The following is a 19,485-nucleotide window of genomic DNA, read 5'->3' as shown; positions in this document are numbered from 1 at the left end:
TCAACTCTTGGAAATATAAGATTATGACCGAGGCGAGCTGGGAAACGATGGGGCCAAAAAAATGTATCAACAAGTGTAAGGTATTGATTAACGAGTGTAGTGAAATTGGATACAATGAATACAAGACTAAACGAGAGAATAGAACAAAAAGGGGTTACACATCATCAAAAGAATGAGTGAAGTGAATAAAACATAAAGCAATTAAATAAAAAAACATATCGTGAGATGAATTGTGAGATGAGGATACAAACTGGCGACACAGCATCAAACTGGAGTTATTAATGAGTGAAGTGAATGAAATAACATAAACCAGGAAAATCAAAAACATGACAGAAAAAACAGATGAGGATAAGGATAAGACAAGAGGAACGAGATATTGATGAATGACAGACAGAAGTGAATTAAACATAAACTGGGAAAAAAAAGAGACAAGGATAAGGACAAGTGGAAAATCAATCGAGCAAAAACATGACAGAAAAAAGATATGAAATGATCCAACTTTATGGCTGAGCCAAACTGCTTGGCTCCTTGGGATGAGCCAAACCACTCATCTCCAAAAGCAGTCCTACGTCTGCGACCGACTTCCCTTCAGCTAACCACCTATTCATCTGTTCAATACGTTTGTCTTGAACTCTTTCCTGTTTTTCATGGAGAAATTTTTCTTTATCCCAAGCAAGTTGTAAGCTGACCGCAAGTTCTTCTTGCTTCTCCTTCTTTTCTTGTTGTTCCTGCTTATGTTTGTCAGCGGCGATCTCTTGCAACATTCGATAGTCTTCATTCTTCAATTTTTTTGCTTCATTCTCTATCATACGTTCCTCCAGGTCTAGCTCCCGCTTATTTGTGACTTCGTACATTTGTGCCTTCGACTGGCTGATTGCTAAGAGGGCTTGTGCCAACGGATTCTTTGATTCTGATTTCGGGGGTGCTACAATGGGAGGTTTAGGATTTGCTGCAAGAGCTGAATCTGAATCTGGCTTCTCTTTGGTCTTTGACTGACGCGTAGTTGCAATTTGACGTTTAGGTTGATCATTTTTGGGGACGGACGAACGAGATTCGCTGACTGATTGCGAGTTGCCTGGAATGGGATCTTCAGAGGGCAGCGGAAGGACGTTGGAAGGATTACTGGCCGGTGACAGGTTTTTAGCGATAGGGATGTTATCCCAAACACTCGGAGGATCGTCCATTAAACTGTTCAAGTTTTCTACCGTCAATCGAAGAGGTTGAAAGACTTCATCGAGATCAGAAATGAGACCTAGAGAAAAAAGTCAGTGATCCAACCAAAAATAGAAGTTAGATCAAACTGATGAGTTGATAGTTAGTCAACCAACCTGGAGTTTGGACTACCCCCGATGACTGATGACCATTTCCTTTGTCGATGACTCTGGCCAAAGTCGAAGTGCGACTCATCACAGTTGGGAGAACTTTAGTATTTGATTCTATGAGAATAAAGATAAATAATAAATGAGTTGATGTCAGAAATCGCCGATTGAATGGGTAACTCTGTAACTCACGTTGTTGCTTGTCCTTGTTGAGCTCAGTCAAAGATTCGATGTCAGAGTCTTCTGAGCCCGAATCCTCCACATCTGTTGTAATTAGGCTACTGTCCATTGTACCTAACACAGTGATATTAGCTTTCTCACCAAAAAGCGCATCCATCTCATCGAAACAAGGGCAATTAGCCTCTCCTTTGAGTGTCGTTGTGTTGATCCCTTCCAATCGGTCTTTGTCAGTGACACCTGAGCCGGTGCGTTTGGCCTTGGCCTTTGCGACTGCGTACGCGCGGCGGTATCTGATGAAACGTTGCCAAAGATCACTTCCGCTTAGTGCCATTGAGTTTGAAGGATTTTTCATGCGTTGATTGTACAGTGAATTGATGTGAGTGGCGAAGACATCCCAAGACCCAGTAGAACTCAATGATTGACCCTTGATCTCCGTTTTCTTTCCAGCTCCAAACAATATGTTGTAGTTCTTTGGATTTGAGAGATAATCGATTATGTTCAGATAATCTTGTCTTTCAAAACATGGGCTATGCGTTAAATTTGGCTGTGACTCGCCGCGAGATGGAAGGGACTTGACTGATGGGCTTGGCGATATGATCAGATCAGATGGTTGATAATGATTGCTCTTGCTCTGACTTTGATGGACGTAGCGGCTGAAAGTAATTGGAGGAGGTTGGGATTGATTTAACAAGGGATTGAGATTAAGCAATGGCCTGGGCAATATGATCGGGGCAATTGATTGATGGTTACTGTGATGTATGAAATTCGTCGGTGTCGGTGCCGGTTGGGCAGTAAACGATTGTTGATGAACATTGGGAGAGGGAGAAAGGTAGGTACCGGTCGGAGTTGGGCCACGCCGATCGAAAGAGTGATTGTGAGAAGAGGTACCAGTTGGAGTCGGCTCACGTTGATGGAGCAAAGGAGAGCTCGTATATCGGGTGAATATGTAGGGTGCCTGGCTGTAGTTGTTGGTTTGAGTATTGTTGTAAGGGAAAGAGGGAGAATGTGACTCGGAGGTTGATTGAGAGGATTGAGAGCGTTGCATATGCATAGTGAACGCACATGTTGGTGCAATTGAAGTTGAATAGACAGATGAGATGGAAAGATGGAAAATGGCTGAGAAGAGAAGGAAAAGGGGTACCACAGATTACGCTAAGTACCACATAATAAATCGTGTACATAACATAAGTCTCAGCATATATCATGGGTTTAGAATGGCCCAAAAAGGGCCATTCCTCTGGGGCCTCGTGTTCCAGCATCACGAGCCGCTTATCGTTACCTGAGCTCAGAGGCCCTAAGCCTCTGTTTGATTCGATCACTTGGAGCTAGTAAATGAAAAATACGAACAGGGTCCAAGTGTGAAATGAAAGTCAAAAACTTTCAACTTGAGACGCCCTAATAAGCGATGGGGAGATGACTGTGCCGCAGTTGATCAGAGATATTTTACATATCATATCGATCAAAAAGAACACAGGGATTATCCAAAAGAAACAGTTGATGAACGAACGATAAATTAACGAAATGATTAATGAAGATTATAACCTAGAAAGTAAGGCTCAGCATTCGAATCCATTCAAAATCTTTGGGTAAGTCTTTCTTGTTTTTTTTTGGTCTGTTTTTGATTTCAATTGAACTGATACACATGTAATAATTTCGAAAGATTAGGTATGGATGTAAGTCATCTTTTTGATATGACTGTGAATGATGGTTTTGATTATTTTTAAAACGATGGTGTTGATGGGGGTTTGGATCGATTAGCTTTGATTTGGAAACCTCCACCTCATTTTGTTGATCGTCAGATTGGATTTATTAAAGGCTTTGTTCGTCGGTTTGCTCGTAAGTCTATCATACTCACAAACTTTCTCATTGATTAGGATTTGGGTTTGATTTGAATTCAGTAATTTATTTGATTTGGTTATTCTTTGTTGGTTCTGTTTGGTTCTGTGTTTCTTTTGATTGCACAATTCGATGAATCTAATTTTTTGATGTAAAGAATCTTCACATGATCATAGAGGTACAATCGAGGTAAGGATCCAATATCACATTCAGCTATGGTCCAAAACCAATTGTATACAACAACTGATCAAAGATGTTTACCTTTGACTTTATGAAAAAAAGAAACCTGGTAGAGTAGTCACCTTAGTACCAACAGAAGAATGGACAAGCTTAACAGATTCAGATTTGTTTGTATCAAATGTAGTCTGGGGAGTAGTATATACCATCAATCCGATTTATGAAAAAGAAGTCAAAGAGTATTTAGATGAAAGAGAAAAGGATGGATATGAAATGATTGAAGTCTCTGTATACAATCAAACAGATGGAAACGAGAGTCTTCTTACAAAGGTTTGGAATCTTGTTTCTTTTGATCAAGGATGAAGCTGATCGGATTGATTGGATTGTTTTTGCAGGCTTCAGTTTATGTTGGTCATACTGATAATCCTAGTTTTGCTGGTGTGACTCCTTTAGATGAATTATCAGAGTTGATTTATAAAAGTGTAGGACCTTCAGGACCTAATAAGGTAAAGTCTCATTTATCTTTGGAATCGATCTTCTTGATGATTGATTGATCATTTTCTTTCTATTGGATCTTGTAGGATTACTTGTACAATTTGAATACTGAAGTTCATAAACTTTGGGAAGGTGTTAAAGATCCTTACTTGGAAAGATTAACTGAATTAGTCTCAAGTTTAGATTCATGAACTGTTTTGTTCAATGATATTTCTTGTTGTATTTTTTTGCATGAAGGTTCTTTTTCGGATGATCTTGTTGGTATATATGTATTGGTTTGTCAGGTCTTCTTCTGATTCGGATTGTCATCATCACCGGTTAGATATCATCGTTTCTAAAATCTATTTTTGGAAACTCTTGGGTTAGATGATTTTGAATTTATATTCATCATGATTCTTTCATCACATATGTAGAAGAATCGAGGATTATAATCACGGATTTTACTTTTTGGATAAGTTTGAAGAGGTGTGAAAAAAACCCTTCTCTTTTTTGCACAGTGATTTGTCCAGTTGTTGACCATTCAGGCTGTTAGAGTTTCAGTCGATCTCTTTGAGCAAAGCTGAGAAAGCTGAGAAAGCCAACTGGTTGCCGGCCGTGAATACATTGCCAGTTGGACCTCAAGCTTATTTACCATCGAGGCTTACTGTGACAGATAGGTCGGACCCACACAAGCCTTCGAGTCTGAAAACACAATGAGATGGATTTATTTTACAATCACAAGGTAGGAATCAGATGGAAAGAGACAAGTCTTTGCTTGATTGGAAGGAAGAGTAAGGAAAAGAAACCCGCCTTCAGATCGCAACATGCCTTTCCACAGGGAAGAACTAAAATCTGGTACAAATATTATTCAAAGAAAGAAAGAAAACAGGCAATCAAACACAATAGACATGTGCGTATGTTGAAAGTCAAGAAATTATTCCTCATTTATCACAATCACCCCCCGCAGCAACTTTGATTATCAAGAGATCAAACCAAACCAGTACATATCAGTCACCAGATCAAATCTCAAAAAGGGCTTTGAATCAGGGTTTTCAAGACGGAATCATAACATACACATTGCTTCTACACTTTTGCAACGGACGGTTCGGCTTCTGTCGGCGTCCGGAAAACATTCGACTGTTGAAAAGAATTCCATAAAAAGTCAAAATAACAACCCAAAAGAAATCTTATAGATCAAGTGAGATGGGATTAAAACTGATAGAAAACCTGACTTACCAAAGCCATTAAAGCTTTGAAAGCCTCCAATGCACACTTGGTCCTTGATACTGGCCCCATTACTGGTACAAACCTTACCATCTGAAGTAAGTCAAAGCAAAGAGCACAAATAACAAAATCAATCAGTCCTTTGTGATTGTGAAGACAGAGAGGAAGTGGTGAAACAGGTGAAGGTGAGAAACCCGAGATTCCACGCTCAACCCGCTTATGTGTGTATTAGAAAGCACTCAACTAGGTGCTTTTCGACCGTACTCCTGAGCAACTCCGCTTCTTTGACACACGTACCAGTTACCACCGCCGATGCAGTCTGTCGAGCAAAAGACCGGAAGAATTGAGACGCGTCATGAGATTTGGGATAAATCTTTTTGAGGTACATAGTCACACATCACAGAGGGTTCTTACTAATTCCTCTGTCGTGGCTTCTCGGCAGTGGTGGAAGCCAGGCTTGTGAGCACGTCTCTACGTAGATGTGAACGAATCTGTTAATTTCATATCAAGCCGGTTGACTTCATGAAGCCTCGTTGTCAAGAAGAGGAAAGGAAACTTACTCCCAGAACTAATGTACGCTCCCGATGGATCCCTGTCGGCTGCGATCTGAGAGACACTGGCGAAGACTACACAGAGGACTACGGCAAAAAAGGATTTAAACATGTTTTTCTGAAGTGGTTTGATGGAATTTTTGAACTATTGCTCTGAGATTATATGATGTTGATGGCGTTTTCAAAAGAATAACGAGAAAAAAAAATGGTATATGAAGCTTTACACAGAGGGTTAAGATTTTTGGATTTTGAGATCCGGCTATTGATAGGCACTGGGTAGGAAATTATGTCGAGATTTCAAGGGTTAGTTTAACAGACATTTTATATTCCTCTACAATCTCGCACAATATATTGGGCTAGGGTGAGATAAAAGAAACCCGGGATCACAAGGATTACCGAGGGTCTGGTTCGTCTCCGGGCTGCTAGTCCTGACAGCGTTGCGACTACTCATGGGGTCAAGACCTTTACTTGAGAGAATAATAGAGGGGTCCAAATTGAACAATGTATGCATTTCAAATCTTCCTGAGCGATATACAAAAAAGAACCCTTGCAGTGGACGCGCAGGCACGAGGGAAGCTTTGGAATGAGGGTCCATCTTTGTCGAACTTGATAAGGAGTTTCTCAACAGCGCTTACAACACGTTATTTCAAGGGAGAAAAGGCACACTGGGGTTTGTGAAGGAAAACAAACATGACATGCCAGGAAGAAAGTTATGTTGGGTTTGTCGGGGGTTCAACATCCTAATAAGCTTACATCGGGCGGCGAGTGGGGTCTTGATTGAACTGAATTCGGTCAATCTCGGCCTGATCACGCCAGTGTCGTCCGGCCACATGACTATCGGGACTGCCTTTGCAACCGCTCAAGCGGAAACGCATCATGCGTCCCGATTTAGTGAACCCAAGCGCTGGTATGATGCTCTAGGCTGAGCCGCAAGACCCATGTGCACCCTGTGGATGGGCTTAACAAAACTCCTCTTGAGCCGAGGGCGCGTGAGCACCCCGTGAGCCTGAGCGGGATCATGTCCTCAAACGACCCATAGAGAACTAGTCTACTCTACTCAGGGTTTTTTAGAATCAGTCACATTCAGTCAAAGCAGATGTAAAGCTGAGGTCTCAGACCCAGCGGGATGGACATCTGGCGGGTCTTTGAAATGGTCGAGGGTGACGAGCCATGTCAGACATTTCAGTAAACTTATTTTGGTCACGCCCATGCCGTCCTTTTGGTTTCGTCGTTAACAACTGAATCCCAACTCAACACCATCAAAGCAGTCCAAGTAATTAAGTGCATCCAGATTCCAGACACTTGAATTCCTCTTCCTCGTGAACTTTGATCAAAACCACCGGGGAAATATAGCCACTTTGATTTCAAAACTTTCTCGGCTTCACTGCAAACATCAAGCAACTACTGTTGGTGTCCAATCGACTCAGGATGAGAAGATGAAGATTAGAAGCGAGGAGTCACAATTAACTAATTACATGTTACGAAAGCTATGACGAAATGAAAACACTTACTATGACGTCAATGTATCTGAAAGCCTTTATAAGATAGTTACTCTTCATTTGTAACGTTTTCTCTTTCCTCATCTTTGGAAAGAGAAACGTACGTATCCTATCTTAGAACCTTTTCATATTATGTATCCAACTAACTGTTATAACATTGTAGCTATCTTTCACTTAGATCACTGAGAGCTCACCTTAACATCGTGTGCTCTACTTTATCAAATCTATCTACATTATAGGTATTTACTTTTGTTATCAATAATAGAAGAATCGAGACTTATCTGTCATATTTATATTTGTATTTTTCTCTTACTTGTTGTAGGTCAGAGTTCATTCCTATAACAGGAGAACTTCAAGTGATCCTTATCTAACTTATAGCACATATCAGGTAATTAATAATCTTTGGAAAGAGAAACCTATCTTTCACTTAGATCACTGAGAGCTCACCTTCACATCGTGTGCTCTACTTTATCAAATCTATCTACATTATAGGTCAGAGTTCATTCCTATAACAGGAGAACTTCAAGTGATCCTTATCTAACTTATAGCGCATATCAGGTCAGAGTTCATTCCTATAACAGGAGAACTTCAAGTGATCCTTATCTAACTTATAGCACATATCAGTTCCTCTTTGTCACAGGAACATTTATCACAGACCGTATTCCAAGTCTTGTAGACATTTTCAACTACTCTTCAATTGAGCACGGGAAAATGATTGTAAGTATAATTGGTCATAAAGCATTGATCATTACACACCTGAGCCATAGCACCCAGTCTACATATGTGCAGCAGGATGGGTAAATTGGGCGCCATCAGGACCCCGGTATGCTCCTATAAGGAATACTGATGTAAAATTTGACTGAGAAAGTCTTGGAACACGGTCTAAGTTGGGGAAAACAAAATATCTCAGAGCCTTATCTTGGGTCTAACAAAGATAACAACTAGGAAGTCTTCTTTTCATAGATAATGAAAAATACCAAAGTTGGGGAAACAGAATATCTCAGAGCCTTATCTTGGGTCTAACAAAGATAACAACTAGGACTAGGATAAGATAACATAGGTCAGATAAGGTCACAAAGATCAAGAATAAGGAATAAAGAAAAGGAGTTCACTCACAGTCTTCTTTTCATAGATGAGGAAAAGAAGACTGATCGAAGATAGTTTGTTATTGTATATATATGTAAGAAGATTGGGGTGAATCTGCCATAAGCATAATCCAGGAAACAGCACTTGTATGCTTGTGTTGATTGAACCTCAACAGTGACTTTTGAGTTCCTGCGGAGATAAGCCCCTGGCAAACCGCTAAGTAACCCAGTCAACCCTGCACCCCTGCCCACAAGCATTGGTAGTTTGAAAAAGAGAACAAGAGAAAATTTCGATGTTAAAGACTTTCCTTTTAGACCGGGGAAAAATGCCTTTACTACTAACCTTAAATTGATTGCTGAAAGCCTTGCAGGTCTTGAAAAAGGAGGAACAGCCACAAATTGTCAACTTAGAGCGGGCCACAGTCCGCTGAATGCTCACCTCTTCAAACGAAACCTAACTGAATCCCCAAATTGTGCCAAGTGTGGAATGATCGAAAATAGTCATCACTTTTTACTTTATTGCAGGAGATATTTGAAAGCAAGAAAACGACTAAGGACAAGAATAAAAGAGGAGGGTGTCAAGGTCAATTGGAACAATACAACAAAATTGCTGGATACTCCAAAAGTTTTTCCTTTATTAGCTACTTACATACTAGAAACTAAAAGATTTATGCATTTCCATTCTTATATACAGGACCTAGACCAAGGAGAACAGCCGCAGAACAAGGGTCTCGGACTGTTCAATCCCATTTAAAGGGTCCGGTGGAGATAATTCCACTGAGACAGATCCATGCTTAGCTCAAACAAGTACTTGTTTGGTCCATCCAATAACTTGGTACGGTTCATCTCTGTTACCTCACACCACAAGCAACTTCCCTTCTCCCCCGTGACTCCGGTTGACTCTAGGATAGGGGGTTGGGAAGGAGGACCAAATGCCTGCTCAGCAATGTTGTGAAACCAGAAGAATTTTGTAGTCTAAATGACTTGCACCTTCAACGCTGAATCCCAAAACTGGGAGTGCTTAGTGCACACATAGACGCAAAGAAGCAGAGGATCATCGCAGGACCCCGGAAAGCTCCCCCTGAACCAACCGATGTAAAACCCGGATTTTGAGGATTTTCATACCCAAAAATCCCGGACTTTTGGAGCTTTCATACCAAATTGGTCGGTAACATTTCAGTACCAAAAGTGAGCCCCGGGCTACAAAGCTATGTTTTGGTGCCATTCAGTGCCAAAAACGTTGGTATGAAGATGAGATTTTGAAAATCATACCGGGCACGTCTGTAAGATAAATGACTAACAAACCATTTTCATACCAGTTTGGTCGGTAACATGACCAAATCTTGACCACTCAAATCATACCAAACACGTCGGGAGGTTTAAGGGGAGCTTTCCGGGGTCCTATCATCGCCTCCTTCGGGTGCTAAATGCCTAAAGATGATTAACAACAAAGTTACAAATATTCAATATTCCAACTCTGAATGATTCATTTATCTCAATTCCTTAAGGAAAGATAATAACATTCACATTTCAACACAAAAGTTTCTCAATACGAGGAAATTACAATGTGGTCATAAATTTTTAAAAAAAAAACTAGTTCATAATCTGAAGTCCAAAAAGTCAACACAATCCCTTGCTCCGACTATATGGCCGTCTCTCCAAGGTAAAATAGTCTTTCTCTAATTTAAGTTGTTTAGCTAGTGTTGTATGCAATAAAAGCAAAAAGCACTAAAAAAAAAACGCCAAGTGTGTCCCCGGCTTCACCCATAACTCAAGGACAGGTTTTATCCTGTTTTGTCTGTCTGGAGTTTCATCACAAGTCCTTGAGATGTTTCACTGCCTTTCACAACACCAACATGTGATGAAATTTACTTGAAATGTGGAAAGCCGCAGTATCTGTTGTCAGGAGTTTTGTCACACCGCAAGAAAGGATTAGTTCAAAACCCAAATATTGAGGGAAGTTGCAGTGTCCAAGTCTGCAACTTCCTTCAATTGTGGATTTGGTTCACAATATGTTCACAATGGGTTCACAGGTTACCCTTGATATGCCCTGTCTATTTGCTGTATGTACAAAGCATATATACACACATAATAGTCCCTTTCATAGTATCAGCCATCATCAAACCCATTCATATCATAAACATTGAAGGAGAACCATCAATTTGAACAAAACTAGGCAAAACCCCTTACCTGCTCAAAAATTTGATAGTTTTGAGTACTTAATGTTTCTGACTTTTTATGATGGTACATAGTCCCAATCACAGATTTGACTTGGTTTGCCAGTCATGACTCATTTCCCGACTACCACCTAATCAAAGATTTTTTATCAATATTGACTTCAACAATCTTCTTCTCCTTCAAAGCAAACTCAATCTACTCCCCGTGCTGAATCTCAACCTAAACCTCATCCAATGTAAGTCTTTTCTTTCAAAGTTTGATCATCTTTAATCAAACTAATCCAATCACTTTCTTATCCACTTCAAATCATCATCATCTACAGTCCTCAAACTTATTCTACACAGGTAATGGTTACTTTGACATCAATACATCAAATTATAATTTTTTTCCTTAAAAATCTCAAGGATTCATAATATTAACAACGTCCGGTTTTGCAGGGAGCATCCTTCAATCCCCTTTATCTGTTTCCACACCAAGGATTCAGGCATGGTCCGAAGAGAAAAAATATGAGCCACATAAGGCACATATTGTACATTTTTTCATCAAGGAAAGCACCCTTATTACACAGATAGTAGATGAACAAAATCAACTAATCTCACACCACGGGAAGTAATCAGTTCAGAACCCAATTGAACCAAATTTTGGTGTCCAGGTTTGAAGTTTCCTTGACTTGTGAATTTTGTTCACAACTTCTTTGCAATATGTTTGCTGATTTCCCTCAAGCAATACTCTGCTCACACATCATACAACAACAACACCTTTCAACATCAGTCACCACAGAGTCACCAATTGTACAAAGGACCAAGACTGAAGATCACACATAAAGAAGGAAATCCGATGTTTTTGAAAAAAATACATTCCTCAGTCGAGACCTTTGCCCGGTACCCCGTGACCTTAGCCCCAAACCCGGACTCTCTGATCTGCGTGTGATACTCGCCCTCAGCATCACACGTTGTATACATGCTTGCCTTCGGCGTATCCCATTCTTCTGTGAACCCATCGCTGTTTTCTGTCCGTCGAATATCGATACTTCGCATAGCAGGGCGCCGCCACAATGATGCAATCATTTCCATACCAAGGCATCAGCGTTTGAAAGCGGCATTACCGACGTGTTCATCTTGGTCTTACGAGACAATCCTAAACTTCCTATTGCCCTCATAGCGTTTGTCGCCATCCGGATCGACTGTCAAAAGCAGTGGTGTTAGCGACTTTAATCGTTGAACAACCTGCCTGGGATCGGGACCCACGACATCTGTCTTCATTGGCGTTGCTTCCGGGAGGACCCTCCCCACGTCAGGACAACATTCCTGATCAATGTGCTCAAAAAGATCATGGCTATACACTACGCCCGGAATGTTGCCATTACCGACGTATTCATCTTGGTCTTACGAGACAATCCTAAGCTTTCTACCACCATCATAGCGTTCGTCGCCATCCGGATCGACTGTCAAAAGCAGTGGTGTTAGCGATTTTAATCGTCGAACAACCTGGCTGGGATCGGGACCCACGACATCTGTCTTCATTGGCGTGGCTTCCGGGAGGACCCTCCCCACGTCAGGACAACATTCCTGATCAATGTGCTCAAAAAGATCATGGCTATACACTACTCCCGGAATGTTACTGCGATGGTTCGATGCTGACGTCTATAATCTGTCAGCCTGAGTTTGGCACGACCGCAGGTTGTCTCCTCCCACAATTCACGGCAGTCAGTACGTACAATCGTTTCTGGAATTTCATTCCAGCAAACGTTTCAGCTGGGGCGAAGTCTTCACCACCGATTCGGAATACACTTTCCCATGGAATGTTGTTCAAACCAATCAGGGCGACCCCCCAGGCGATGTCTTCGAGGTTCCGTTGGAAGCATCAGCCAATGTCTTCGAAGTTCCGGTGCAAGCATTAGCATGCGTATATAAGGCATTGCATGGCCTCTTAGTCTGGCGGAGGAGAAGTCAGCTGCAGATAGACATTCACTGGACTACACACTCATTTATAATAATTCCTTTCATTATCACACTGACATTGCATATCCAGTTGCAGTATCTCGCTTCCACAGTACCCTAACAGCACTTAAACCCATAACGTTTACTCATTGTTTTCATTGTCAATCATGTCTCGCTCTGAATCACGCACGATTTCTCATCCAATCCGAGTCTATTTCACCGGCGAAGCTGGCGCTGAAGTTCGTCATCCTTATGTGTTCCCTGACATTGTTTGTGTCAACTACCTGACATGTTTCTTTAGGTTGCGGCTCTGCTCTCCAAGAACAAGGGCTTTATATCTCATCACGCATCGATCTCCACTTCTGGCATGAACGGTGGTGAAGACTTTGCTAACCCCATCAATGTGACTGCGTACGGCTCCACTGCCGAAGCATTGATCCCGCAACACATTTACTCAATGAGTTGCAAATTCATCGGTTCAAACGACGAACGTGATGATCATTTACATTTTGAAAACGCCCACCGCATCAACTGGGGCCCTACTGAGAATTTTCCGGAAAGTTTTTGTGACAGCTTGATGGACAAGGTCAGCATAGTCGCATTGGGTACGGTTGTTGCCCGTGATATCATCAAGGATCCTGTTTACAAGGGCAAGCCAACGGTAGTGGTGACCACGAAATCGACTGACTATGATCCCATTGTGAGCGACTCATTGTCTTGCAATCCGCATTCCCTCAACCGTTCCCATGACTGACGGCTCTCATTCTTTAGACCAAGGGGCCTGTCAGCTGGTTAATGAAACACTTCATTCCGCCGCTCCGAAACTTGGAGAAAGCTCAGAACCTCTGTCAATTGGGGAGGGAGCTCCAGTTGGTCGGGGTTTTCAAAGATTACGACACCAACAATCACATGTGGGAAATTGAAGTAAGTTTCATTTCCGAGGGATGCGATCATCACTATGGTTGATGATTGATTTTTGTATAGGTCAATGCGATCAGTGTCACCAGCGGTCACCTTACTGGTGCGGCCGCCAGCCCCACCAAGCCTGGAATGCCAAACGGTGGCCAAATCCCGCTGGGAAGGTGAGCTTTACTCGATCTGGAATTATCGCGGGCATTGCTGATTGCTTTGCCGGCAGGAAACGTGGTTTGGCTTCCAATGTCGCCAGTACGTCAACTAACGCTGTTGACAACAATGAATTCAAGCTCGATGATGTTGAATCCAGCCCGGGCAGACGCGTTGATGGTGCCATTGAGAACAGGCTCAATACCAACGCTGGGATTGAGAACGACGCTCTTGAGAAGGACAGTGCTGTGTTGGGCATGAGCAAGAGACTCCGTCGTGGTTAGGTGTGAATGGCGTCGTCGGGAATAGGCGTGTCGCTCAAGCTTGGGGTGAACAAGTGCTCTCGACTGCGTGCGGTGCCGTTACAAGTTGTCAATTGTGTTTGCGCTTTTGTAATCCCTTCTGCATCTATTTCTCTCTATCTGTTTGTTCCCTTGCTTGGTGAGGTTAGTCACATTCCTGCAATCAACGTTCCATCACAACATCTCAACCGTTCCACTCATTAGATTTATCGGTGTTCTTCCACCTCTTGAGTTGTACCATCCGAGGCGGTCCTTTATATGTAGTCTTTGAATTCCGAAATCAAATTGAATTGATACGTTTGTTATTTGTTGGGTTAGCGTGCAATTGTGTTTTATGCCAGGGAGAATTCGGCAACAATGCTTAAATATCAGTCGAGGTCCTCATTGAAGCTTTGCAACGGTCATAAGTCAGCGGCTATTATTGCCAATGTTGTCAGTCTTCTGCGGTAGGAGTAAAAAACCTTATTGACTTCATGCATTGCCACTTATAGCCGCAAGACCCCAATTATAGACATTGGGTGTTCCGCTTCACGTTCTCCGCCACAACTTCACTCAACTCGGTCACTGCCTGTGGATCAATAGCTGGAAACCCTTGCAGAGACAAATTATCGGTAATCATCATACCCCACATGGTGATGCTCAGTGAAAAACTTTGACGAGATTTATGCAATCTGTTCAACTTAGTCCCGACAGAAATGCTGAAAATTCTTGGGAGTTACTTATGAACGCACATTGGCTCGAGACTCGAGTACAGAAAATATGAAAGTGGCACACTAGGTGCTGCGTGGGATGGATATTTGTTGGCCAAGTGAGACCCACGTCCATGCGTGGCCCAATGCCATTGCTCACCGGGAGTCTCTGTTTTCGTACCGGTATTGGAGGGTGAGACATTGGAAAATTTTAAACACAAACTGATTGGTCAGACTCAAGGCCTACATCAAGTTGTTCACGATTTATCGTCCTTCGTTAGAATAGACAACTCACATCCTGCTTCTATCGACATCTTGACATTACGAACGCAAAGCGGATTGTAACGCTGAAGATATCAAACGACCGAGAAACCTCACAACTGTAACTTGGACTCTCTGCTTCGCGCTTCCCAGCGATTTGACATACCATGGAGTGACTGCCATGGGCAAACGAGCAGTGCGATTTCCGGCTGAAGGCCACGAACTCTCCATCAAGCACCAATTCAAGTCAGAGATCCCCCACTCGCTTGGCGTTTGCGATCAGCTTTGTGCCTGTTGTAATGCTTCCCATTGGAAGGGAGAAAAATATCGGACTACTGCGGTTGCAGGAGGATTGGCGTACTCGATATGCTGTCAGGGTGGCAAGGTCGAGCTACCTGAACATTACTTTGATTTCCCACCGGCTCCTCAGTTCCTTATCGATCTGTTGACTCTGAACACACCGCGTGCGTTGTTTGTGGCTAGCTTTTTATCAGCCGGGCGTAGCTGACTATATGCCACTCATAGAAGCGGAACACTTTCGTAGTCATATCCGTGGCTACAACAATGCGTTGAGCTTTACTTCATTGGGAGCTGAGATTGATCAATTGGTCAATGGCCCCTACGGCATTCGATGCTTCAAGATTGATGGGGAATTATATCATGATCTCGGTACAATAATGCAGCCCGCCAAAGGCAAGGCTGCATTTGCGCAGATTTATATGATGGACGCCGCACCAGCGGCTGAGGCTTTACACAGGGTCAAGGTCTCACAATCCCCCATAGATCCTAAGCTGGTGGAACTATTCATGAGATTTATGTACAAGTATAATCCCTACGCACAGCAATTTAAACACGCGGGCAACATCATGAAGGAATACAAGACAATCTCGCTGAGACTCAAATCAATTCCGGCAACAGCAGAGAACTCAGCCGGCCATGACATCCGGACTTACGCACGACCATCAGCTACAGAGGTTGCGATGGTGATTCGCGGTGGTGGTGACGTAGGCGAGGGTGATAGGGATATAATCTTGCACAGTAATGATGGGAAGTTTAAGCGGATTTCGGAGTTGCACACTGGATATCTCCCCTTGAGATACCCAATTCTGTTTCCCTTTGGTCAGGCAGGATATGATGAATATTATCGTGTCCCCAGTGAGTGCATCCCCTTTGCGCGATTGAATACATTGGTGCTGATGTGCTATTTTAATGACACTCTGTTGGGCGATAATTACCAGGTACTGGAAAGACGGTGTCAACTCTGCAATGGTTTGCTTATCTGCTCTTCCAACGCGCGCAAGAATTTTCAATCGTCCTATCGTCCCACATGCTACTCCAGGAGTTGTGTACGGATCTCTACGCCTGCATTGAAAATCAAAGACTCACTTGGTTCCGATTTCATCAACAAGAAATACGTGCTGAATTGTACTCAGGCGCAGTAGAAGCATTAGGCCGCAATGATTTTAAACAGATCGGTAGACCAGTCATACTTCCCGCGTCTCATACCGGAGGTGCAAGGCACATGGTGCAAATTTACCATGACGCTATGGCGTTAGTGCAACATTATGGCCAGCCGATGTTTTTCATTACAATGACAGCCAATGACGACTGGAAGGAAGTACAAGACGAGCTCCGATATGGTCAAACTGCAATCAATAGACCTGATATTTTAGTTAGGGTTTTTCAATTGAAGTTGCGGGACTTAATGGAGGATATAAATCATAAGGAACGACTGGGACCTGGAATTTCGCATGTCCATACCATCAAGTTTCAGAACCGTGGCCGCCCACATGCACACTTCATACCAATTATGGCAGCTGGTGGTGCTCCTCGAACTCCAGATAATATTGACTTGGTGGTCAGGGCTGAGATTCCCGATAGGGTGAAAGAACCTGACCTATACAAGGCGGTGACAAATTTCATGCTGCACGGTCCGTGCAAGGAAGGTAGTCCGTGTTGGAAAACCGACAGATGTTGTTTCGATTATCCAAAGCCATTCAATGAGCATACCACTATGACGGATGACGCCTATCCGACATATCGACGCTCCGACAACGGTGTAACCTTCACCAAGAATGGCTATACATATACCAATCAAGACGTAGTGCCTTATAATCCGTATTTATTAATGAAATATAACTGTCATATCAATGTTGAGGTAGCTGTCAGTATGCAAGCTCTCAAGTACCTTTATAAGTACATTACAAAGGGACATGACAGGGCTGCGTTGTCAATGGTTGCAAAAAATGAGCTGGATGTCCACATAAATGGACGCAGTTTAACTGGCACCGAAGGTTAGTTTCCATCTCCATTCAACGGATAGAAATGTGATCTAACCTGAGTTCTTAGGTTGTTGGAGATTGTTCCAATTCTTACTGTCATCAAGATATCCGGCGGTTTTTCGACTACCTCTTCATCTGCCTTTTGATAACGTTTTGTACTTTAACTGCACGGAGACGCTGCGTCGCCAAATCGACTCTGGCAGAGCAGCACGGTCGCCCTTGACTGAGTTCTGCGAAATGTGCAAGAATAAAGTGGAGGTTCCAAAGATCAATTCGACAATCAACACTCTCACGTACCCTGAAATTGTGAAGTATTTCAGTTGGGTTAAAAAAACCAACCACTGGAAAATCAGGACAAAGGATTGGAAGACTATCTCAAGAGTTTATTTTGCCAGCATATCGCAGGGAGAAAGGTTTTATCTGAGGTTGCTGCTATTTCATGTACCGGGTCCAGAATCATTCGAACACCTCAGGACTGTTGATGGTGTCATCTATCCCACATTCAACGAGGCTGCCAGGGCCCACGGATTGCTTCTGGACAACAATCATTACATAGCGGCTATGAAAGAATGTGCATTGGTTCAGAGTGCATATCAACTACGCTCGATGTTTGCCCTTATTCTCAAATTCGGCCCTCCGAGCGATCCTCTGCAATTGTGGGAAATGTTTTCGGTCTCGCTCTCTGATGACTGTCGGCATTCTATGTTGAAGGTTCAACCGCGGCAAGAACCAACCTCCGCGATGGTGCTTACCTTGGGGCTTTATCGAATGTCTGTCGCCTTAGAGGAAGTTGGTTTGACGCTCAAAGGGACCGCACTGCCACGGCCGGATCTCACTTTATTGACGGGATATAGTACGTTAATAGGCAGTAACAATGACGATGAAATGACGAGTGACAAGAGCTTTGCTTATCTCGAACCGGCGGTCCACAGAATGAACGACGAGCAACTGGCGTTGTTTGTGGATGTCAAACGGGCGATCCAAGAGCAGAAAGGCGGGCTTTTCTTTCTGGACGGCCCGGGTGGGACAGGAAAAACCTTTGTGTTAAATGCAGTTTTGCATTATTGTAACGTGGTTGGCGCGCCGGTCCTTGCGATGGCATCTTCAGGAATAGCCGCGCTGCTGCTCTACAAGGGGGCTACCGCGCATACGGCGTTAAAAATTCCAATTGACAGCACAGAGGAATCGATATGCCTTTTCTCTACCTGTGATTCACTTGGAGAGAGACTTCGACAGTGTAGAGTAATAGTATGGGATGAGATATCCATGCAAAACAAGGCTGACATACATTGTGCCGATAGATCATTGAGAGCTCTTCGGTGCAATGACGCTCCTTTTGGTGGTATTACAATGCTTTTCTCTGGGGATTTTCGTCAGACGCTACCCGTCATCCCAAGATTGACAATTGAAGAGCAAGCAGAAGCTTCACTGAAAAACTCATATCTTTGGCGGCTTATCAAACAATACGCCTTAACGCGGAACGTGCGATTATTAGGATGTGAAGCAAGCCCTGGAGACACGTCGCAAAGAAATGCCGAGTATGCAAAGTGGTTATTGGCCCTTGGATCGGGTGACTTGCAAGATACGACTGCGGAAGTGGTAGCTTTAGAGCACATTGAGATTAAGGTGATCTCACCAGTATCCATTTTTGACGAACGGATGGCAAACAATTTTTATGCGGAGGCAAATTATTACATACATCGTCAGAATTGGACCGCGCTCGCGGATTTCTACGCTGCAAGGTGCATTGTCACGCCTCTCAATAAAACCGTCAGGTTGGTCAACGAAGAAGTAATCTGTGGTCTTATCAGTGAAGAAAAGATACGGAAGTCTTTGGATTCGAATGATCCGGCAACAACTTGCGAGCCCTTGACCCCCGAAGTCCTGAACTCATTTTGCGTACCAAACTTCCCGGCACATATATTGAAGCTGAAGGTTGGAATGCCAATCATCTTGCTCAGGAATTTGAATCTGAAACAAGGGCTCTGCAACGGGACGAGATTGGTAGCCGTCAAAGTCGGTGATTCCACGTTAACGTGTAGGATAATCACTGGACCGCGGAGGGGCACGGAGGTATGCATTCCAAGGATGTATCTACGTCACCCGGGTAATTCCATGTGCCCATTACCATTCTATCGATTTCAGTTTCCAGTAGCCTCTGCCTTTTGTATGACAATTAATAAGTCTCAAGGTCAAAGTCTAAATAAAGTCTTAGTGTTCCTTCCCAGTCCTGTGTTCTCGCATGGACAACTTTACGTTGCTCTGTCAAGATGCACGGACGTGGGAGGTATCAGTGTTTGTATTTCAAAATCGGAGGACGTTCGAAGCACAGTCAACATTGTCCTCAGGAATATACTAACACGTGGCACCCGTTGATGCCGCGGAGTTTGTCGCAATGAGCATTAGTCGCATAGATCATTGTC

General features: G+C 43.1%; 4 protein-coding genes across 4 annotated transcripts; 2 read left to right on the top strand and 2 right to left on the bottom strand.

Moving 5' to 3' along the window:
• Window positions 1–61: 61 nt before the first annotated feature.
• MELLADRAFT_70374 (uncharacterized protein) lies at window positions 62–811 on the bottom strand (the record flags this gene model as incomplete). The annotated part of the gene is made up of 1 exon (XM_007403432.1): window positions 62–811. A coding segment is annotated over one exon (311 nt), but the record flags the coding sequence as incomplete, so codon positions are not given.
• A 2,209-nt stretch (window positions 812–3,020) lies between these two features.
• Window positions 3,021–4,198, top strand: MELLADRAFT_86702 (uncharacterized protein; the record flags this gene model as incomplete). Its single annotated transcript, XM_007404115.1, has 7 exons — window positions 3,021–3,085; window positions 3,165–3,172; window positions 3,258–3,335; window positions 3,493–3,524; window positions 3,618–3,842; window positions 3,908–4,018; window positions 4,094–4,198. 7 exons carry the CDS (start codon window positions 3,021–3,023, stop codon window positions 4,196–4,198), a joined length of 624 nt encoding a protein of 207 aa, XP_007404177.1.
• A 7,710-nt stretch (window positions 4,199–11,908) lies between these two features.
• Window positions 11,909–12,441, bottom strand: MELLADRAFT_100940 (uncharacterized protein; the record flags this gene model as incomplete). Its single annotated transcript, XM_007403431.1, has 3 exons — window positions 11,909–12,068; window positions 12,241–12,312; window positions 12,338–12,441. The coding sequence occupies 3 exons, from the start codon at window positions 12,439–12,441 to the stop codon at window positions 11,909–11,911; spliced, it is 336 nt and encodes a 111-aa protein (XP_007403493.1).
• A 189-nt stretch (window positions 12,442–12,630) lies between these two features.
• On the top strand, window positions 12,631–13,812 carry MELLADRAFT_86701 (helix-turn-helix domain-containing protein; the record flags this gene model as incomplete). Its single annotated transcript, XM_007404116.1, has 5 exons — window positions 12,631–12,702; window positions 12,765–13,163; window positions 13,235–13,387; window positions 13,448–13,545; window positions 13,602–13,812. 5 exons carry the CDS (start codon window positions 12,631–12,633, stop codon window positions 13,810–13,812), a joined length of 933 nt encoding a protein of 310 aa, XP_007404178.1.
• Window positions 13,813–19,485: the final 5,673 nt, after the last annotated feature.

The sequence above is a fragment of the Melampsora larici-populina genome (assembly GCF_000204055.1).
Source record: "Melampsora larici-populina 98AG31 unplaced genomic scaffold MELLAscaffold_1, whole genome shotgun sequence".
Taxonomy (NCBI): domain Eukaryota; kingdom Fungi; phylum Basidiomycota; class Pucciniomycetes; order Pucciniales; family Melampsoraceae; genus Melampsora; species Melampsora laricis-populina.
Note: the sequence above shows the minus strand (reverse complement) of the source record. Positions and strands in the feature narration are given on the sequence as shown.